The sequence below is a fragment of the Octopus sinensis genome, unplaced genomic scaffold (assembly GCF_006345805.1).
Source record: "Octopus sinensis unplaced genomic scaffold, ASM634580v1 Contig13764, whole genome shotgun sequence".
Taxonomy (NCBI): domain Eukaryota; kingdom Metazoa; phylum Mollusca; class Cephalopoda; order Octopoda; family Octopodidae; genus Octopus; species Octopus sinensis.
Window position 1 is genome coordinate 206,442 of NW_021833041.1, and position 23,411 is coordinate 229,852.

Below are 23,411 nucleotides of genomic sequence, written 5' to 3' on the forward strand. Positions count from 1 at the left end.
AGCAGAAGAGAAAATTTATTCATATATGCCAAGGAAGGACGGACGACAAACATCGTTTATCAACAGGCGATAGAATAGGGGTACATTAAACCAGGTAGTTTTATACATCTACATAAACTTATATAGTTGTTTGATGAAACAGGCCCTCCGCAGAGCTAGGTCGCGGTGAGCGAAGCGAGCTGCCGACTAGTATTAGAATAAAAGCGATACCTTTTTCTCATTCTATATGCACTTATGGGCTTAATTGCCGATCCGGTGTTCATAAGATCTTTCGTTTGACATTGGCAGCAGGATTTGAGAACAGACATAAACTCACTTCTACAAGATCTATGAACAGTATCTTTACTTAGAAAAAGCAGTCTGTCTCGACCAGGAAGTCCATTTTTTTAATTTAGATTTCGATAAACATTTTCATTTCTTATGCTTATTTGAGAGTAAAAGTACGTAATAAGATCCCGGATGTTGTAAAATAAACAGTCTTTCTTGGAGTTGGACAATCTGAATAATGATGCCGTCCTTTTAAAATTCAACTCATTCTGATTCATCTGCCGATACACGATCCTTCACTAGCATAGCAACGGCGTTAACGGCGAAATCGATTTTGCGCGAACGTTCCCAACCTGAAACCACTCTCAACAGGTGACGACAGCATCAAAATGGCTATTAAAATGAAATATACCACTTAAATCTAAATTTACAAAAATATTTTTTACAGAGATCCTAATGGAAAATGGCCTCAGTGCAAATTCTTTATTAAAACGATTCTCCATTTGGCAAACTAGATATAATAGAGTTCTAAGATCAAAAAAAAATTAATCAAAATATAAAAAAATAGAGTTCTTATAAAAAAATTATATAAATATGAAATTAATATTTCTTAATACAAAAATATAATATTCTGTTAAACTTTACTAGTTGATGTTATGTTCTTTACTTAATAGTTAATTTTATTGTGATGCGGAAAAAATATAATCCATACGACGACAATAAACAAACAAAACTTACAGATAGAACTCTAAACCAGAAGAATCTATTAAATATACTTGAAAATGTAAAAAGAGGCTTAAAAACAAATCAAAACTCTACATTGTCAAAGAATTTTTTACCAGTTGCTAATAAAATAATGGTTTAATTTGTATATTCAGCTATAAATTTAGAATAATATGGGTTATAAAGAAGGAAAAGGACTAGGAAAGAATGAATCTGGAATATTAGATCCTCTTCCAATGACAGGAATTTTAGGAATGGGAGGACTAGGTTCTAAAAGGAGCAGGTTTATAGATAAAAATGTCGAATGGGATACCAATTTTGACCCAATTGTACTATAACTAATAAAATTTAATCATATTTAGAGTAAATTGACTGAGACTATCGACAGTATTAAGATTTCTGAGAATTTTGATATTAGTCTATTTTTACTAAATCCTATCAATGTTCAGAAGGCTAGGCTATTTTTGTTATCGTTTAAATAGACTTGTCGAGATATTTCGACTGAAACGGATTTCATTGACAAAGATCTGTGGCATCAAATTATTGACTTGAAGGTTATTTATAGCTTAACATATAACTGTTTAGAATATGCTGGATTCGATGTCTCCTTCGACAATTAGTAGGGCTCATAAGCTTTCAAATCCATTTGAATCTATTGGCCGTCATTATTTTATGAATCGGTTTTTTATATACTAATTTTGTAAATTTTTCATTTAATTACTTCATATTGTGACTATTTACATTAGAGCTGCTGTCAAAATGGCAAATATGGACTATCTTTTTGATTACATTTTTACGACTCCGACCGAAAATGTTTTTGTTATAATAAAATAATTGTAGACTCCAATTGTTTACTTTGCTGATATTTGCGCTGGTCCTGGAGGATTCAGTGAATATTTACTTTGGAGATTTTTCGAAAAAGGAATAACTGCTAAAGGATTTGGATTTACTCTTAAAGAGGAGTGCGATTTTCAACTTGAAAAGTTTACAGCGGCATCTCCTCTGTTTTTTGAACCTCATTATGGTTTTTTTCTTTATAATAATTGATACTAAATAGGCAAAAATAACCCCGATGGTGATGGTGATATTTTTAAACAGGATAATATTTTTGAATTCTCTCAGTATGTATTAAAAAGAACTGACTATAAAGGAGTCAATTTTGTAGTTTCTGATGGGGTATGTAATTAATTGTTTCAAAATAAGGGTTTTTCCGTTTCAGGAAACGAAAACATGCAAGAAATTATGTCTAAACAATTATACTTATGTCAGTTCCTACTTGCACTGCATGTGATTAGACCAGGTTACAGTTTTTCAATCATTTTAGGTGGGATTTTTATGTCGAAGCTCTTCGATATTGTTACACCATTTTCAGTGGGCCTTATATATCTTATGTCTTCTGTCTTTAAATACGTCAATATTGTTAAGCCATATAGCAGCAGACCGGGAAATTCTGAAAGGTTTGAAAGTTCATTTTCATCTGCAGATATATTGTATTTAAAGAGAATAGTGGTTCAAACAAAATGCTTATAAAATTTTTTCAAAGTGTTAACGATAAAATGAATTTATTGAAAGAATCGAAAACTATTTGCAGTGATATACGTGAAATAATACCGATATCGTTTATTTTCAAAGATCGTATCTTTGTTGAATCTATTATAAACTCTAATAATAGGTTTAATTTGGAAGTTATTTTTAAAGAATAGGACAAGGAATTGCTTTTAGTCTTGCAAAGCTTATTACATTTGCAATGAATAATGTACCAATGGATCTCAGACAAAACGAGTTCTCAAAAATATTAATCAAAAAATGGAAAGTAGCAATGAATATTCTTATTTGAGTAGCTACATCAGATGAAACCACCTTATTCCGGTAGTGAAATTGAAGATCGATTTTGTAAAATTTATTCGGTAAACATTAAAATATTTTTTCACAATTTATTTTAGTGCCCTTCATATAATTTTGTCGAATGTCATCAGGTTTATATAAATAAAATAAGTGACTTGATAAGAATTAATTTACATGTTAAAAATTATCTACTTTGTTTAATATCTGGAACACATGTAACATTAGCATCCGTAGGGGTAATTTATTTTTAAAATAATTAAAAAAGGTTGATAATGTATTTGTCTGGTTTCACGATGACAATAAACGGAAAATTTGGCATAAATATGAGTTATTGGATTTTAATTTTGAAATAAGGCTCCCGCGTGATACTTTGGTTGAAGGTTTTTTCATTGACGAGTATTACGGAAAAGTTTATTTTATTAAATATTTTTTGTCTTTTAATTATATGTCCAAGCTACCGTCTTTCCATATTGTCGATTGCTCTTTACTTAATGGATTAGATGTCTCGAAATTGCCTCTAGTTGAACGGTTATTCTCATAATTTATTTTAGAATTAAAAAATGTCAGTACATGTGCGAAGCTATTAGGACATCAGTGTCTCATGGATTATGTTATTTTAGAATTTCTACATTGTTTTCACCACGTTATATCTCAGACATTTTTAAAAGGTGTTTGAATAATGATATTACTCTATTAGTTTGATCTCTCACAATTCTATTGAATATTTTAAAGTGGATACTAATTGTTGGATTATCCCTGATAGGTTATTAATACTTAAAGTTATAAAAGGTGTAATATTTTATTCTTATAATATAAAAGATCCTTGGATTAAGTGCATATCAACCAATACACATAAAAACTATTATTTTAATACTAGAAATGGAAATTCTGTATTTGATTTTGAAGATTCAATGAATTGTGACTTTTGGTTGTTTTTTTAAACAATTTATTATCACAGGACGTCCACTAATTCTCGGATTCATTGGATTTGGATGAGTTTATCTTCAAGTATAATTCAGTTTTTAAATAAACTAGTAGATTTCAGCTTAAATGAAATTGTTGATTTTTTTGAAAAATAAAATTTTTAAATATTTAAGTTATTTTTAATAGTATGGTAATTCGGCTTATTTGCGGGAAAAGCGCAAAAAGCTGTTTTTAAATACGGCATATTTGGTAAAGATAACCAAAATTTTTCTTTGTCGATAACCCTAAATTAATTTTATTTTATTGTGTTATATATTTACATCAAAAATTTTAATAACACAAGGGGAATAAAAAACCGTTTATTTTGGCGAGGGTGGTATGTTTTACCTTTTTTAGCATTTTAACGCTCGATAAAATTACGAATGCTTGATGTCACAAAACGAAAGATTTTCAGCCTGAATTTGTTAAAATGAACCAATAAAAAACATCTGACGACTTTAATATCTTGCGATCAACTATCGCGGCTGCACGGAGAGACGAAGGAGGGTACCCAGCAAAAGGCCGAAATGCTTGACACACGGGGGAGTATGTGGAAAGCAACCTCTCGCAAGGGTGTATTGTTTCCGTTTTGTGGATCCGATGCTCCCTTGATGACCAAGTCTTGTGTTTCTAACATCTGCAAGAAATTCGATGAGGCAGTAACCCGTCTCTCTGACTGGAAAACAACTGGGGTCGATAATGTGTATAATTTCTTTATAAAAAATTGTAAACCAATCCATGATTGCAGGTGTCGAGCAATCAAACAGTTTACACTTGACCTTGACTCAATTTTAGAGTGGTTCTGTACTGGGGTCAGTTATTTAATTTCTAAAGTAGATAACCCTACCGCTCCGACAGATTATCGCCTGATAAACTGTATGTCCAACCTGTAAAAGTTAATGACTAAGGTAATGGCTACTGAAGTCAGAAATTTCGTGGAGGTGAATGGGATTCTTTCCGAGAATCAGTTAGGTAATCAGAGGGATTGCCAGGGAGCTAAGAACCAGACACTGGCCAACAAATGTCTCGCGAGAGCCCACTGAAATTTACTAGTATCGATGTGGGTGGCTGTGAAAAAGATATATAACTCGGTTGACCATGGCTACATCGTTGAGTGCCTGCGAAGACTCAAGTTGGCTTCTTGGTTCATCAAATTTGTTGCAAATATGATGGACAGGTGGAATGTGTATCTACACTACAAAAATGCGATATTTGCGAGGTTAAGCTAGAGAGATGCATCAAACTGTTCGCTCGGTCTTCAGAGATCCTCCACTCGATGGGAAAAGTCTTGAAAATTTTATGAAGGCAGTCGGTCTGTAGCTCAACTACAACGCTTTGCGACTAACACCCCTAGTCAAAGTCTTGGAAAAGGGTTAAGGGTATTAGTATCTTGGCGTGGTTGAAAGTCCAACCTTATTAATAACACCTGCAACGAGGAAGTGTGTAGTGGCGGGTCCTCGTAGTAGGGCAGCAGTGTTATTAAAAACTCGCCTCAATGCAAGGAATTTATTCCATGCGTTGAACGAATGCGTGATTTATTTTATTTGTCTAATCAGCATAAAGGATGATATGAAAATAAGAGATTTTTCTTTTAAAAATTTGATTTATAGTTTTAATTTGAAAGACTTCAAAGCAACTTTTAAAACGTTTTCGATTAGACACAAAGCACTGGGAAGTGCCTTAAGGATGAATAGGATTTCTACATTCTACGCGACGCGGCTTAAAATCGTCAAAAATACAGTAAGGTGACTAGGAATCTCACCTATTTGTTGTACATAGTTCTTCATGACCGATAACAGAGCTCAGTGTAAATAATAATAATTCAATAAGACATAAATATCAACCACTCGAATTATTTAAATCTTCTTCGGCGTTAATGTAAACGTTTCCCTCACACATTTCTTCAAGTATATTACGTTCAATATTTGGCTAAATGATAAAATAATCTTCAAAATCAAATACTGCCAATGTAGGATAAGATCTGGAAGTAGTTTTTTGATCGCAGCGATTTTTTTGAAAAATTTCAGCTTTCAACGTTTCTGTAAGTTCACTGAACATTAATGGACGCTCCAGAGGATCAGCCAATTGTTGTTCTATACAAGGGTATAAAATAGAAGAATGAGTTCTCCAACTTTTTACAGCACTACAAAATATTATCAGTTTTCAAACCGATTCATAAAACTAGGCAGATAAGTTCTGCTGAATAGAGCAGCCTCAGCATAGCAATCAGAAGCCATAAGGAGTTCGAAGCATTTACTAAGGCTAAAGCTATTAGTAAAAATTATAAAACTTTCCAGAACAAAACGAAGCTAAAAATCCAATATGTGGCAAGTCATCAGTGATGGCACCGTCAATAATGTCATTGAAAAGTGTTTGATCACAATTAGATGCTGCCATCAATAATAAGCTGCTATAATCCTTAACATGCTTAAGACATTCTTTTGCGATTTCGTAATCTCCTAGAGAAAGTGCCAAATCGGCAACTTGCTTCCACTTATTCTCATCCTATAAATTTTAATGTTGTTTAGAAAACAACCATAAGTTCATTAGCAAGAAAAAGAGAACTATCAATATCTCTAATCTGAATCGCCAATTCGAATTTATGTACATCATCATCCGAAATTAATATTGCTTGATCAGGAAATCCCTAAATATATTTTATCCAAAAAGCTAAAAACTTGTTTTTCAAGGAAGTGTGCAATGTCGTTAAGCATCGATTTAGGTAAACTTTGTATAATCTGATCAGCCAGCTTGAAATCTTTTGAAAGTACTGCAATATGATAGTCAATAAGTAATGATGATAGTTTATACGAGATCAAACTCCGAGTTTTATCGGTGACGAAAACACAATCAATTTCAGATAAATAAGATATTAAAAACATCCCACTAATATTTAAATCAAAAATTAATTGATAAGAAATACAAAAAACATAAGTACAAAAAGACACCTTTCAAGAGAAGCTACATTGAAATATTCTCCATAGACGTAATACATCAATTTATCAGACGAATTAATATAAATCAATGCATTTTTGTACCACACAATTTTGTCTGTTTCAATGTCAGCAGAACTAATCAGCTAAAAAGAAAATTAAAATTCAATTAAAAATACCTCAAAAGCGTCATTCGACCCGCAATCAGAGACTGGCCTGACAGAACAATCATATTTTAAAATATGGACCACATCTCCTCCATTGAGAGCAACAAAATCGCAACTTTGATTCCAATATAGCTGAAAAATATTCAAAAAAGTTATACAGATTTAATGGATATATCTATTAGTCTAATAAGAGCTCGAGTTTGCCAGTCATAAAAAGCAAGACCATTAGTAGATTTAACACCAAGCAATGGACCGCCAAAAATCGCTAAATAATATTCACATCTAAATTCTAAAAACCATCAACTCCGAATCGGGGTTTCATAATTTCTGGCTGTTTCTCAAAATTTCGATAAAGCACGATGGTAACAGATGACTTGGCAATTCCAAACATTGTAGAATCTGCACTCCAAGCAAATTGTCCTCCCATCATCCCCTTTCCAAAACACTTGCTACGAAATCCCACAGATGAATACACCACAAAAGAATCTTCATTGATTATAGTCACAAATCTTAAATATTGTACATACTATAAACGAAGTACCTTCCATTGGGACTGTGTAATATGTCAGAAGGAATAAAATCAAACGTTCCTACATCTTTAAATGGAATTGAAAGGCGTTCAGAATCGTGCCAACAAGGGTCAGATATTTTTTTCGGATTAAAACATTGTACCGTGTTTTTATTAACCATATAAATTTTCATGTTAGAATCAACACTGAAAACTGGTTCTTCCTTACCGAACTAAAAAATATAAATCAAACAGAAATGAAACCTGAAATAGAACAGCCCCATCGTCGTAACCAACAGCAATCAAATTGTTCGTCTGATGAGTCGAAATAACCCACGCTCGTCCAAAAACCATATCCATGGTAATATCATCACATCCAACGTTGTATCCCCATATTTTTAATTTTCCTGATAGTTTAATATTATTTTTTATTGACACCATCTTCTGATGCAGATAATGTGGCAGATAAATTATAATGGAAAGCGACAGCTGATACTTTTGCAGAATGTCCTGATAGTTTTCGTAGACATGTTCTAGCCTAAAAAGTCACAATACGAAATAAATTGTAAATATTTCCATAGGCAAAAATAATATTTCTAAAATTTTACCTGATAATCCCACAAAATGACGTCACAGTCATCTGAAGCAGAAGCTAAATATGGAAGATCGGGTGCGTGAGTATATTTAACGCAGTTCACACCCGCAACATGTCCTCTCAAGGCAAAATTGGGCCGTTCTAAGTCTAAATTCCATACCTTGAAATGATTTAATAAATATAAAATACCTGAACGGTACAATCAAGAGAACAAGATGCAAATTGATTTGAATCCTTTGGATTAAATGCAAGTCCCATAACAAAATGACTATGTCCGAGATATGTTCTTACTTCCTTCCAAGTACGTTCCCAAGACCAAAGCTTCATTGACTGGTCGTCTAAAAATATAAATAAAAGTATACCGCTAGAAGTGATTAAAATCGGAAGAACAGGATGAACAATAATATCTCGAATAAAGTCAGTGTGTGCATCAAAGCAATGAATCCGTGTTAGTGTATTGTAGTTGAATACCCTTATTTTCATATCATCCTTTATGCTGATTTAAACAATAAAATGAACCGAGCCAGCTACAATCCAGCCCTCCCGAGCAACAAATCTTGCAGTTCTTGTAGGAGTATCAGATACTTTTATTGTTTTAATTAATTTCTAAAAAAATTTTAAAGGAAATAAACCTGATCATTGTAGTTATAAACATTAATTTCCCCGTTATAAATTGCAATTAACATCCAGGGTTCTTTAATGTGAAAGTCAATTGCTTTTACTCGATCAGAACGGCATATCATTTTTTTCTTCATTTGATTTTTATTCGTTATCTATAATTTCAAATTGAATGAATATAATAATTATATCAAAAAATTATGTTCAGTAGACACACCATAGGACTAAACACGTAAGTGAATGTATATTATTTAAAAATAAAACAAATTTATTTTATTTTTAATTAATAAATATATTAAATATTTATTAATCAAACTTCCTATTTGTTAAAAAAACTCTTGCCTATAATTTGCAGAATAATCTCAGAATGTTAGGTTCTGGAATATTAGCTCCATTCCTTTTCGCACACAGGCTACACTAGTCATTTCAAATTAATTGTCAACGTGCTTGATACCGACTAACTCATGTACAACTCATGTTCACATAAAACCATTCTCAACATAGGCCCTCAAAGCTCTCATCTGAGTAATTGCTGCTACCACCAAAATCTGCACTTGCGAACAGTTCTATCAGCATTCACATGCGTGGCTTCCATGCTACCGCCACATTTCTCTACTTGTCGTAGGCTATCTTTCCTCAATGGCCAAAGCCAGTCAATTTGCTAAAACGGCCTAGTATAGGTCATACGCTACAGCGCCATCCATTTTTAAGGCAAGTTAATTCGACAGGTGAGTTATTACACACTCCTTAGAGGATTCCGACTTCTATGGTCACCTTTTAGTTGTCATAATCAACTGAAATTTTTCATAGTATCCTATGTACGTCTAGTCAGGCGTTTGGTTCATCCTACAGCGCCAGTCATGATTACCATAATTGACCCATTTGGTACTCTAATTTTATATGTGCCTCCAATCAAGTGAGTCACATATCTCACGTTTTTAAAGTTTGAGAATAGTATGCACCCAATCTGACCACAGATCTCTAATAATTCGCTTTAACATATGAAACTTTTTACGAACACCAGCTATCCTGAGAAAAATTTCTGAGAGAACCAGTTACTAGATGGCTCGATTAGTATTTTGCCTCTATACCCAGCTTCAACAATTGATTTGAACGTCAGAACCGCGATAGACCTCCACCAATGTTTTCACTGGCTTCATCTTAATCAGGTATTGTTCGCCATCTTTCGGGTCTTAACGCATTAGCTAACACTCCCTAGTAAACCGTATGTTGCAGGTTTAACACCTTCACATCCAGTTACTTTCATTACGCCGCATGAAATAACTCCATTAGACTTGCTAATACGGTAATCTCCTTGGTACGTGTTTCAAGACGGAACACCTATTCATGTTAATCATCAAAAGCTAATCCTCAGTACTCACCAACAAACTGCTAGAATCTTTACCATAACAATAAACAGCATACACAACCGTCTAAAGGGCACATTAAAACTAGCAACCAGCTAGAACACTCATTACACCTGCTTTATGTTGTAACCGCAACACAAAACGTCAGAGCTTTATCCGCTTTCTTCTAAACGGTTTCACGCACTTTTAACTCTTTCACCTTTCAAAGGCTATTGCCTCGCAACAAGAAAAGATTTCGAATCTATGCTCCAGAGTCCGAAATTTCGAGTCTCATTTGGGGCTATTCTTACTCAAAAACTTTCTTTATATCCCTTGGCTGACCTATTTGCTTCGCTACCATGTTATCGTTTACATCAAGAACTTCTGCCTTTGGATGACGCTGTTGTGTTGTCGCTGCAATTTCTTCTAAATACTTTGTCCACTGAAGATGGTCGTTCTCGTGCTGCGCTCCCACTCCGCTTTGGGGGAATTGGGGTTCGTTCTTGTGCAGATCTTGCCTTGCCTTACTATCTCTCCTCGATGTCTGCTTCTGGAAATTTTGTTCGCTCTGTTCTCAATAACTCACTAGAATTCTGCGAGCTATCGGAATACCCAGTTGCTGTTCACAAATGGAGATCGCCCGGACTTGACCTCCTCGAGATTCCTTTCATACAGAAGAGTTGGGATGCTATCAGATGTTCACACTTGTTGGAAAGCCTTCCCTCGTAAGCCAATCAGATGCAGTTAGCGTCGTTGAACTGCGCCTGCCAGCCTCATTCTGGGGATTGGTTAAATGCTCTCCCACTAGCGTCTAATGGTTTGCTCCTGGAGGATGAAGTCGTCCGTATCGGCGTGTGTTTGTGACTGGGATTGGACATATGCCAACCGCACCGTTGTCGGTGTAGTTCGATGATCTTAAAAACGGGTTACACGCGTTGTCGTGTAAGAAGAGTTTCCCGCGCCATGCACTTCTCAATGATGTCATGAAGAGGGCTTTGGATTCCGCCGGATCCCCGTCTACCCTGGAACCTGTTGGACTTCTTCGGAATGACCGGAAACGTCCTGAAGGGATGAATACGTTCCCTTTCAGGGGAAGTAGGTTTATTTTTTTATTTTTATTAAAAAAAGGGGAGGTAGGTCACTTGTTTGGGACGTGACCTGTGTGGATTATTTTTCAGAGACTCTATTGCTCTGGACAGCATGTTCTCCAGGATAGGCTCACGCGCTTGCGGAGGAGAGGAAGAAATCGAAATACATACTCCTTTCTGACGCTTACGAGTTCGTCCCCCTTTCTTTTGAGACCACTGGCGTGGTCGGGTGATTTCATTTCATTAAAAAATAAATTAAACAAAATTATTTGATTTTTTTTGAATGTCTTCTACCTCCTCTTGGATGTCTTTCATTATCTTTATTTTCAATCCAATGATAAGCTGTTCTCAAATTCACTTGATTTTTGTGATTGCAGTTTGAAGTTTGTAATAGACAAATTGACTTGAAAATGGTATAGTGTCTCACTGTAGCTCCAAGAGTCTTTTATCGTGCCTTGTACTTTTGTTTGCAAATAATGTAATCTATTTGGTTGTAGATTTGCTTGATATTCACAAATTTGTCCTTCTGCGGCAGATACATGTCGTTTTATGTCTTGCTGAGGGTCTAAGAGCCATGCTGCATAGAAATACAATGTTTTGCAAAATTCATATGATTGTTTCCGGATCCCTATTCCTTGTCTTCCCATGAATTCTTCGTGACTACTCCCACCTCTTGCCTTTGGGTTCCAGTCTCCCGAAATGTATATCATAAACGAGGTTATCATAGATGCATATACGTGCGACAACGAAGAATGAAGTCGTCTAATTTGTCGCCAACCGCACCGTTGATACTCTGACAGAGGTTGGAGCGTATACATTGATAATTGAGACTATGGAATCGTTTTTAACCGTATTTTAATTTTATGACACATATTCTGTCATTCACTCTCCACGACTTGTGGATTCGATTGTTCAGTTTTTTTGTGTATTGCGAAGCCCATGCCGTAGTGTGGACAGTTTGAAAGGTGTAAGGTGTAAAAATCATCGTTGATTATGTCTAGTCCATCTTTTACTTTCGTTTCCTGTAAGCACGCCACGGATACATTGTACGATCCAAAATTCGCACAAAAATTTCTTCTTTTAGTACTCGACTTTAATCTTCTTACGTTGAACGAACCAATAGTGAAAGATCTCGAAGAAAAGCACGAAAAAAACATATGTGCAATAGAGTAGCCCTGCTGCAAGATGTAAACGAGAAGTTGACATCTCGCCCATCTCGCTCAGGCCGACCACACTTTTTTTATTGAAAGATCAAGAGAGAAAGAGAACATGTTACCAAAGAACTAACTAATCCAAACGAATTCATGTGTCTCTATAAAAGTCAAAGGAAACAGTGTAACCTCTATAAAAGTCCGTTGTTTTTAACCACTGTAAAAGTAAGGCGATGACTGTTGACCTTCTAGCCACGCAATGCGGGAGTATGCTGTACCATGTTACGCATGGAAGCATAAAGAAGTGCTGAAATCCTTCCACCTTCTGCTCTGCAATAAGTATTGCTTGAAGCGAGATAGACAGGTCACTAAATACCACAAGGGGTACTTAACAGTTGGATGTAGATAAGTTTCTACAAGCACATATCCAGTCAACTGTTCTTAAAAGAAGTCTGGAGAGTATCTAGTTTGATGCTCGCCGATCCAGTCCTTTCCTGACATTTAGTCAGCGAGAGGCGCTGGACTGCACTTTCTTGGAGGTCTACATCCGAATATATTGCGATGGTTTAAGTCATTTAAATATAGAAGGAGAATTATTTATTACTACGTCAAATATAATTTTCATAATTTGAATGTTCTCTTACATCCTAGAATATTAAAAAAAATTTTGTAAACCTAAATAAGAATTCTTTGAAAAAACTGGAATATCAATGCTGAAATTTTCACACTTAACTGGTCCATCGTTCCATATTAAATCAAAATTTCCGATCCTGATTGATCCAGATTGTAATCTATTTTATTCATTACTGTACAGACAAATCTCACTGTCCTTCCATATCTATTACTGAAATTAAATCGTTGAGCATTTCAAATTTTAAATCAAAGTCTTCTTTATTCGTTGATAACAATGACGGATATCCATTAACTTCTATCAGCCATCTATCTCCAAAAATTTGTTAGAATTCAATATTTTACGGTTTTAATGTTGAGTCAAATAAAACATCATACCCGTAAAGTTCAAAGCAATGTGAATCATGTAAAACTGATCTCTGAACACTCATGAGCGAAATTATGATTAATTCATCAATTTTCCAAAATAACTTGTTTACCTTTCAATAAAAATTAAAAATGTACTTTATCGATTCCATGAAATGCAGTGAGATATTGTCGAAGTTTGCTTATTGGCCATTTACATCCTCTTTCATGATGGTATGTTGGTGATGTTTTTTGAATAGCAACATTTGTAAGATGACAATCTAAAAAGTTTATTACTTATAAGCTACACAAATTTTCAATCGAATCATTGTTATATCGAGATGTGGAAAATCTTGAAAAGCCTTCTCTGTATAACCATACCTGTAATGGTTCGAACTATATAATAATATTTTAAAACATAAAACAGATGTGACTAAAACATAAAGACGAATATCAAATTTCCTCAATCCAATAAGGTAAGGATTGTCGATATATTGCTGAACAATATATGGTTCAGGTTGTTGACGTCCAGTTTCGATCAGTCTTGAGTTTTCATTCTGCAATAATAAGTAATCTATTTACTTTTCTCCATTCAATAATGTCTCTTAATCGTCGGAAAAGAAATATTCCACGGCCTTGCGCTGCATTTGCCGGTTTTGCAATCCAAATACTGTTTTGGCATCTTTTAAAGTTTTCTGTAAAAATTAAAAAGTCCGCCTTAATAGACTTATTAGAATAAATAAAAAAACTGGAATTTCAAACGTCGTTGGAAGGAAATCAATTCTTATGAAATAAAAACAATTTATAAATTACATGCTAGCAAATTCATGATTTCCTTCTTTTATAAGTTTCTTTTTATGTCTAATAATATTTCTTGATAACATATTTTTTGAGCATAACTAAAAAAATAATCATTTTAACTACAAACTTCTCCGTTGTTTTTAAAATGGCATATTTTGTTATGCTCCCGAGAAAAGTAAATAAAATGATTTTGTTGCATAAATTCACGATCGCACCAAAAGAAATCCCAATCATCGCTGTAGTTAATAATATTTTGGTAATTTAAAATTATACTTGCTAGTAGGTTCCCAATTTTTTCTAGCTAGTAAGACCTGGTATATAACGGATTGATTGTTAAAACATTTCCATTTCACTTTCCTATTTCTACTGAATAATTTTCAATAATCATACTGAATATATTTTCTTTGACGCACCATTAAGAATTATTACTAGGAAACAAGGTTTTAACATGTTTATATATTTTATAAGACAGATTCAAAAAATTATCAATTTCTTGCATACATTAAATGTTTAAAGGGATCTTCATATCTGTATCTTAAATGTCAGATTATAAAATTTTTTTAATGTTATACGACAAATTTATCAAACCAATTCTATTTTACAACTCTTGGACCAGTGCACCTCAAAAGAATTGGAGAGGCTAAACTTGTTTTACAAAAATCAACTAAAAAACATAACTGGAACGGTCTGGCAATCCAGAATCTCGGGAACCAGACTCTTTACCTTAGAGAAATATCTTTCAACCGAGCAGGAAGTTGGCTGACAATTCAGGAGTAATGCATACTCGGCAAGAGATGTGTGTGAATTGGTCATTTTAATTATGTTTGAAATATCATTGTTGAAGCCTTTTATTTATATATTCTTTGATAAATTTGTTGTCATTTCCAAATTCCAACAATTCTAAACCATCATATGCTTGTTCAATTATGAAACGTGTACTTTCAAATTTCGTAATAATATCTGCAATAGCGACATTATTTGGAAAGCTGGAATGTTCGAATAGCTTCGAATAAGGTCACATAGTTTTTGAAACTTTCTTTAGCTGTTCGAACTAGATATCTATCATCCGCAAATAATTCAAAAATATTTTGAACTCCGATCAGATTTTCTGAATAGTATGTAGCGGCCTTAAGTCAGGACCGCCATACTGTCAAATGAACACGAGGTGGAATGGTGATGTTTCTGTCTTTGAATATTAATTTATTTTATTGTTCTTATTAATTGCAGGTTGTACAAAATCACTAATCAATCAATTTCAGAATAAGGATCTCTTATTTTCTCACAACAATTGTGTAATAGATGAACGGCAAATGTGACTGGAATAACACGCAATATTTTAGTAATATTGAAAATAATTAAATATATTGTTTAACCTTGGCACAAGACTTTCTTTAGCAGCCTAGACAACCCGCACATTGACGTATCGTCGTCATCAACGTGGCTGAAATATGAGAATAACTCTCCCCGATCAGAAAGGTTATTCTCATATTTGCAAGACAGAAACTTTTTTAATGGTCAACGGAAACAGTGTAATCACTGTAAGAGTAAGGCAATGACCGTTGACCATTTAGCAACGAAATGCGGGAGTATGCTTTACCATGATTACACATGGAGGCATAACGAGGTGGTGAGGTCCCTCCATCTTTTGCTCTGCAATAAGTATGGCTTGAGGCGGTCCAGAAAGTGCGAGGCGGTCCAGTCATCCCGAGTGTGATGACATGGGATGGACTGGTCACCAAATACCACAAGCGGTACTTAAGACAGTTGGGTGTATATAAGTCTCTACAGGCTTATATACAAGCAACTGTTCTTAAGAGGACTCTGGAGAGTGTCTCGTTTGATGCTCGCCGATCCAGCCCTTTCCTGACGTTTAGTAAGCGAGAGACGCTGGAATGCACTTTCTCGAAGGTCTACAGTGCCAGAGAAGAGGAGGAAGAATGGGAGGAGGTGCATAGAGTTCCACCCTCTGCTCACTTCGAAGGCTCTGGACATAGTTAGAAAAATTAGATTTGGAGGCGACACTCAGAGACTCGACTATTAATGGACAATCTAACTCAAATTGAAGATTTATGTAAACGATATCAACTATATATTTAGCGATGAGAAAACATTAAACCATATACAGACAAAGATGGCAGATGTGCTAGAAAAATGATTTATTAAAATTAAAGCCGAGAAGACGAAGACAACAGCCATACGCCGCAAATTAACTCGAACTAATGAAAAATGGAAATACTGTAAAATAATGAGGTCGCTTCTCGGAGATCCCGAGGATATTACAAACAGAGAAATGTTGGCCGTCGCGGCCTTTAGAGAAATGAAAGTAATCTGGATTTATAGTAAACAAATCAGCACACAATTATGTATAAACTATACAATGCCTTCGTAAAACCGGTCCTAATGTACAATGCTGCAACCTGAGGAGTCTCCCAAACCTTAATGAAAAACTAGATTTTTTCAATTGCAAACAACTCGGACTGTTGCTTGGCATCAACTGGCTAAAGAATATAACAAACAAGAATCTATACAAAATATGTAATTCATTAAAAAGAAAAGTTGTTTACATAAAAATGTACTTCCAAACATTGACGCTAATGCGGTTAACAAAATCTTTGCAGCTAATGCTGTTAAGACGGGATACTTATTTATAAAAGCTATCTAAATCGTATCCCTCTTTTAGTAGAAGACAAATAATCTACAAATCAATCATTTCCATTTGCAAGATCAGGAATGGTGATCGAAAAACAGTAAATTACTTTTCAAGTTAGCGGAAAATTTCAAAAAGTGTCTCAAATTGTCGAAGCAATCGTGTTATTTTCTCCCTGTAACGATTCATATCAACATTTGATGTGGTGGAAATTACACTTAAAAATGTTCATTGTTTTTCACTGTCAATTATGTAGCTTTAAAGTGAAAGCTTGTATGCATTCTAAATACTGTGTAACAATTTATCTTGACCTTTTAAATTTATGTTGAGCGTGTTCAGATGTTATGTAGAATCCCTCAAAAATGCTGAGTTTAGCTCAGACAGCGGCCTTATTGTCACCTCGAAATTTGGCAAAAAATTGCTGATTCTGCAAACATGCAAATAGCGTATCAAACTTATCCGTTCTCATTTTTTACATCAAGTTATTGTATTCATAATGGGTTTCCTAATACTTAGGAAGGCAAGTTAGTTTGTTGAATAGTCAATTATAAATTCATTTTTGTGATTTATAAAACTAAAAGTTATTTATTGTTAATTTTTAATGAAATTAATGATTCGTTAATACTTTTAATTTAATACAGGTTGATAGTTTTCAACCCTCTGAAGTAATGTTTGTGAATATCCAGGAGAATAATACCTATTTATATCAAAAATATAACTAACCTGACTACTTCTTCAGGAAAGCAAGAATTAATAGTATTTATATATTCTGCTAAAGCTGAACCAGGAGAAGGCTGAATTTCCTGCATTTTTTTGAGGCCTCCGCTACTTACAAACATTGTTCTAGCTTTTGGATCATGAGGTAAAACCTAAAATTTAAATTAATTTTTAGCGTAAAAATATATTACTTTACTAAATTGGCATATCACATGCTTTAATATACTGGGTGGAGCATCATATAAAAGTTGTTCTAGTGCTGGTAGATGTACACATTTTTGAAGAACAATTTTTAATGCTCTTTTGGACTAATATATTGATTTTAATAATAAAAATATCACTTTGCTTTTTAGATCATCGCTTGATGAAGGTTCAAGATAGCAACATAAAAGTTTTGTTAACACATTTGACATTGCTATTGTCTTAGCATGCTCGGGAGTGTGTCTACCAATTTGTCCTATTGACCAGCATGAAGCTGCTTTCAAATAATCCTCTGTTTCTTCATTAATACAAATAGCTAATTGAACGACTCCCTTTAAAGTAAAATTATATAAAATATACTTTAGCCATTATAATTCCCGTTGCTAAATTTTCTGAGTGAGCAGCGATATAACCAAGCATCATTATTCCAGGAAGTCGTATCCCTCCTTTTGTAGAAGACAAATAATCTACAACTGCTGCAACGCCCCCTGAATTCATTATAAGTTGAGAAAGCTTAATTTAAATAAAATCTATACCTCTGCAGTGTGCTTTACAATTTCTCTCATTAATATAGCCACATTTTTTATAACCTGCTGATCAGGGTCTTTTAGATTTATATATGCCGAAGGAAATATTTCAGATTCGACTACCATCTCAGTTAAATCCACAGAATGTTTTGCAATCTGGCTCAGTGCAAAGAAAACTTGTCTCTATACATAAATAGTCAGAATAAAAAAACTTTAAGACCAGAATCTGGATTTAGTATAAGTTGTGCTAAATGAGCAATTGTCCCAGCGTCCACGACAGTGTGAGCCAAAACAAGTGAATGTTTTGAAATATCACTGATTGCACTACATGATATCCGCTTTAATGAGATTTCAGGCTCTTGAATGCACAAAATTAACAAAGGAACAGCTCCAGCCTCAACTACAGCTTGGGCAAGATCTAAAAAAACTAAAATCGATTATGTTTACCTTCAGAGTGGCGTGCAATATATCCAAGTGCCCAACATGCAGCTTCCTTAACGCTCGGATCGAATTCTTCCAAACATATCATCAATGCATCTAAAGCACCAGAATTTACGACCCTGCGTGCTAATTCTGGAGAATGCTTAGCAACAGCTCGTAATACAAAAGCCGCAGCTTTTTTATAAAATCTCTGTTAGATTAAGTATATAACATTAAAAATTTAAGTTATAATAATAACTTTAGATAGTTTTAAAGGATCTTACATTTTGTTTCGAAATAGAATCAACAAGATGAGTTAAAATATTTTCATTAACGAGCGTTGTAGCTAAATCATGATTTTGATTTGCCAGTCTTCCTAGTGCCAATGCTGCAGTTTGTTGTATTGTTGGAATAACGTCAATCAAAAGAGGTTTTAGTAAAGAAACGACTCCTGCCTTTTGTAAAATTTCAATATTTTGTTGACGCGCAGACAGTTCAGCAATTGTTTGAACAAATTGAGTTCTGGATTTTTGATATGATTCAAAAACTAAAATATATCTATCGGCCCACAAAATTGTAACCATGAAAGATTTGACGGTTAGCCATTTCTGTATAGATACTATTTCTATGGAGAAATTACAAATGTATAAATAAATGAATAATAATAAACAAAAAATTCAACAAATGGCTAAATTATGTATAAAAATATTTCTTCAGAAAATATTAACTAAAAAATGTCTATCATAACCACTCTTTAGTACCAACTAACCGTTTTAGAAAGTATCGCTTCCTCGGCAAAAATTTTCAATTTAAAATAAGAAAACCTAGCTTTCGAAATATTGAGCTTAAGATTTACTTATTAATTTTTCTTAAAATAAAATATATTATGTCATGTCACTTACGCGTTAGCGGGGATTTTCATCAACGAATAATTTATTATTTCAGTAATGGAAACGACAACCTATAGTGGTTATATAAAAGATGCAGAAGAATACATCAATTATGAATGTAATATTTGGAAACTGAAAATTTTGTTTTTCAATTTTATTTATCTAGTTCATTTATCATTTTTATAACTTGTGATATGAATAGATCTTTTTTATACACAGTTAACATCACAATTTGCGAACAAAAAAGATTATAAAACCAGAAGACCCCGAAGATCACGTATTTTCCTTTTACTGAATGAAGGATATCAAACTGATATGATTGTTTTGAGAAAGCTACAAAATATAAATATTTACTACAATAGTTTTTAACCATTCTTAATGTACAAATATTTGCTTTGTCACTTTCTGAAATTGCTTGAAACAAATCTGCAAAGACAGTTTTTAAAAATTTAAAAGAAATATTCACCATTTAAATAACTGCAGGAGAAAGTTGAAAGCTTTAGTAAAATTTTTTTATTAGTGGAAATTGTTAAAAAAATCTAGCTATTATGTACTGACTCGCAGGATTGAAAGACAATTCCCGCGTAAAACAGCCAACGAGATCCTCGGAATAAGGAATATAAATTCCCTGGGATCTCTGGAGCGATAGGTGCACAGATGGACAAGTTTCTTAAGATGAGCAAGCGTCTTGGCCCCGAAAACACAGGAAGTCTTGACGGCAATTGCTCAAAAGCAAAATCGATCGCGTAAATCCTCGTATTTCGTTAGTTTCGCGAATTCCGCCTTCTTGGCCGACGAACCGGGTCGACAAGCCGTGGAATTCAAGGCTCCCTTGGCGAAAGAGTCGACACAGTGACGTCCCAAACGAGCTGCTTCCCGGATTTAAAAACGAAAAGTCTACAGCCGTCTGGACATTTTGCATTTTCAGGGACAAAACCCGTCGGTTCCAGAATTTGAGGGAAACCAGCTCTTTCCAGAGCTTTATAAATTAGATTGTTAATTTCAGTGTGCCGAGGAAATCGGCCGGCGCTCATTCGACAAGACAGAGGATGTAGCCCAAAGGAGTCAACTTTATCCCCACAACGACAGGGGTGAGGTCTGAAGACAGGGAGTCCAAGGCGATTACAGATACCCAATCGGAGTGAATCCCTATCGAGGACAGTATCCAAAAGCGGAGAAAGTAGTACATTCAGACAGGAGCCTGAGTATGGCTGACAGGCAATACAACATAACTGTCCATTCGTGTTCCAGCGAAACTCCTAAAAAAGATATCGAGGAATCTTTGATTAAACATAAAAATATGCCAAGCACAAGGAAAATTAAAAACGACTAACATTATTCATAATAAAATTTCTACTTAATTTCTTTGTGGAAATAGATTATATAAATGCCCGGTAAAGCGTTGGTGATAGGTCTATGTTCGTAATGTCACATATTACTTCATGGTTAACTGTTACATGCTAAAATCCAATGTATTTGGGATATTCAGGTATCCAAGCAATTGATCAGATCAAAGAATGCTTCATGGGCGCACAATTGCATTAATTATTGAGAAACCACTCAATTAGTTTTCCGGAAATAAGGGTGAATAATCGAACAAACCTGATACATTTTTCTACAATAAGTAAGAAAATGTAATATAGATCATTGAAGTAAGCATCACCTCAAGATAATCATGTTTCTGAAAATATATCTTATTCTGTTGCGCATTAACGCATTTAATGAAGAATTCAAATAATGAAGAGATGAAGATTCCATATTTGAAGAAGAAAAAGTTAATAACTCCAAAGTTGTAACAAATAGTTGAAAAATGACTAGACATATACTTGTCTCTGGCTCTGAGCACCAACGTATTTTAGAAATAAAAAAAGTTAATTAATTGATAGTTTAATTTTTTTCTTGATAGCTTACAAAAAATATTTTGATTTAAATTCTGATTATGAATATAGGCCAGGTGCTATGTTTTGTATTAACGATTTAAATATATTAGAAATGGATTCAGTTCAATTTTTTTAGCTATGAAACAAAAAGTTTGCCGCAAAATTTAAGGTTTTCAGATTTTTCTAAAGTTAATTTATTAAATAACCTATTTCATTAGAGAACCAATCTTTGTGTAAGTGGCTACAATCAGATTATTGTTGGGCAAGAAAATGGTGAAATAGTCGTGATATCAGAAAACTTTACTTCAGTTCAATACACGCTTTTTTCACAATGCCTAACTCATTTGTTTCAATTGAAAGCGAGAAATATGATTATCTCATTTGGGGCATATTCTTTTTTTGATTTCTAGTCAGATTCTACAGTTAATGAAATAACTATGAAAGTTTGGAATTTCGAAAAGGTGAGAATATTGAATTTTATTAATAAATAATAGATTGACAAATCTGGTAATCCATATTGCTGTAAAATCCAACATATAGCTACTAACACAGAAATGGGTCAGGTATATATAAGAACAATTAATTTCCGTTAGCTTACATGCATATCTGCAAACGAAGCAGCTGGTGTAATAGTTTGTGGTTTCACTTCTGGGACGGTAGAGATCATTTATAATGATATTACAAGAGTAAAGTACGGATAATAATTAATTTATAAATAATTAAGAAAATCTCGGATACAAACAATTTGTAATGAAACATCTCCTATAACCGGATTGGCCATTAAATATCGCAATGGTACAATAGTGGTTTTCGTGACGACATCTAATTGCGTATTTTCTATTTATTGGAATTTTAAAGAACAAAAATCTTTTAAGGTTTGAATTTACACGTAAAACATATTAAAAGAATGTAATTGATGATTCTTTTGGATGTGGGTTAGGCTGCTCAACACTTGGAAACTATTTAGTAAAAAATCAATTTTTTGTAGCGTTTAAAAATGTTAGATTTCTCAGATTCTTATATAAAAAATAGATGATTTCATATTGTTATGACGATATCAAGGCCGAGTCAATTCCTACCTTTGGAAATACTATACAAATTTTTTACGTTAGAGGTTTTATTATCGCATTATGGGACGAAAAATCACCCCAAATCGTAACAGAGTTAAAATTTTGAATTGTGATAATAACTAGAGCTCGTCTTGTTGATTATAAAAGACTATCAAAAGTGCAGAACATTACTATCTATGACATTCGAAACGAACTGATAGCATATTCAAATTTACTTCCGCCAGTTCTTGGCATTGTAGAAGAATTTGGATTTATCTGTCTTATTTTGAACAACGGAGAAGTTTTCTGTTTAATTTTTAATTTTTAGATTGGCTTACTAACAGAAAAAAGTCTTAGAGAAAAATTTGACATACTTCTAGAAAGACAGTATTACGATACAGCTGTTCGGTTAAAATTTACTTTATTTTCTTCCAGACTCGCAAAAAATTCTGATTTACCTCAACATGAATTAGTCAAGATCGTTCAAAAATGTGGAGATTATCTCTATGAGTATAATATTTGTTACTGTTAATATTTACTAGCAAAGGAAATATGAAAGATGCTATTAATCGTTATATATCCACTATTGGAACTGTAGAACCATCGTATGTGATTAGAAAGGTGTTTAATTAATTCATATTTAATAAATAGTACTTGGATGCCAATAATGTTGAGAATTTGTCGGAATATCTGTTGGAACTTCACAAGAGAAAGGTTGCTACATCCGATCACACTACTCTACTTTTTAATTGTCATGCTCGACTAAAAAATCTTAGTACAATTCAAGAATTCATCAAAGCATGTCGTTATTTTAATTTCCATTAGTTGTTAAGTGGAGTTCACAGCTTTAACGTCGAGATTGCTATTGACGTTTGTCGTCATGTGAAATTTTTTCAATACGCTCTTGATTTAGCAAAGTGGCATAAAATGCACGAAACTTGGATTTCTATTCAAATTGAAGATTTACAAGATTACAACCAAGTGATCGAATACCTATTGAGTATTGATTCGTCTGATGCATGGAACGTCCTTCAAACAAGATCAGAAGAATTGGCCTCAAATTGTTTTGAAAATTTTAGTTATCTTGTCCGGTTTCTTTG

General features: G+C 33.8%; 3 protein-coding genes, 2 long non-coding RNA genes and 1 pseudogene across 5 annotated transcripts; 3 read left to right on the plus strand and 3 right to left on the minus strand.

The window, feature by feature from the left end:
- Positions 1-1,169: 1,169 nt before the first annotated feature.
- Positions 1,170-1,670, plus strand: LOC115229877. The gene is made up of 3 exons (XR_003883368.1): positions 1,170-1,319; positions 1,353-1,544; positions 1,576-1,670. It is a non-coding gene; the product is annotated as an uncharacterized LOC115229877 (long non-coding RNA).
- Positions 1,671-5,645: 3,975 nt separating this feature from the next.
- LOC115229900 (coatomer subunit beta'-like) lies at positions 5,646-7,012 on the minus strand. The gene is made up of 6 exons (XM_029800159.2): positions 6,911-7,012; positions 6,747-6,877; positions 6,477-6,684; positions 6,335-6,445; positions 5,761-6,303; positions 5,646-5,727 (listed from the first exon to the last, which is right to left on the minus strand). Exons 2-5 carry the CDS (start codon positions 6,791-6,793, stop codon positions 6,070-6,072), a joined length of 600 nt encoding a protein of 199 aa, XP_029656019.1. The 5' UTR covers positions 6,794-6,877; positions 6,911-7,012; the 3' UTR covers positions 5,646-5,727; positions 5,761-6,069.
- Positions 7,013-7,050: 38 nt separating this feature from the next.
- LOC115229891 (coatomer subunit beta'-like) lies at positions 7,051-8,097 on the minus strand. Its single transcript, XM_029800156.1, has 6 exons — positions 8,015-8,097; positions 7,845-7,944; positions 7,671-7,813; positions 7,440-7,639; positions 7,196-7,407; positions 7,051-7,163 (listed from the first exon to the last, which is right to left on the minus strand). Exons 3-6 carry the CDS (start codon positions 7,764-7,766, stop codon positions 7,051-7,053), a joined length of 621 nt encoding a protein of 206 aa, XP_029656016.1. The 5' UTR covers positions 7,767-7,813; positions 7,845-7,944; positions 8,015-8,097.
- Positions 8,098-17,254: 9,157 nt separating this feature from the next.
- Positions 17,255-19,098, minus strand: LOC115229893 (annotated as a pseudogene).
- A 2,224-nt stretch (positions 19,099-21,322) lies between these two features.
- Positions 21,323-22,639, plus strand: LOC115229892 (vacuolar protein sorting-associated protein 11 homolog). The gene is made up of 9 exons (XM_029800157.1): positions 21,323-21,336; positions 21,373-21,450; positions 21,481-21,723; positions 21,757-21,825; positions 21,856-21,953; positions 21,987-22,137; positions 22,169-22,261; positions 22,295-22,425; positions 22,456-22,639. Exons 3-9 carry the CDS (start codon positions 21,700-21,702, stop codon positions 22,637-22,639), a joined length of 750 nt encoding a protein of 249 aa, XP_029656017.1. The 5' UTR covers positions 21,323-21,336; positions 21,373-21,450; positions 21,481-21,699.
- Positions 22,640-22,649: 10 nt separating this feature from the next.
- LOC115229899 lies at positions 22,650-23,103 on the plus strand. Its single transcript, XR_003883372.1, has 3 exons — positions 22,650-22,821; positions 22,854-22,932; positions 22,963-23,103. It is a non-coding gene; the product is annotated as an uncharacterized LOC115229899 (long non-coding RNA).
- Positions 23,104-23,411: the final 308 nt, after the last annotated feature.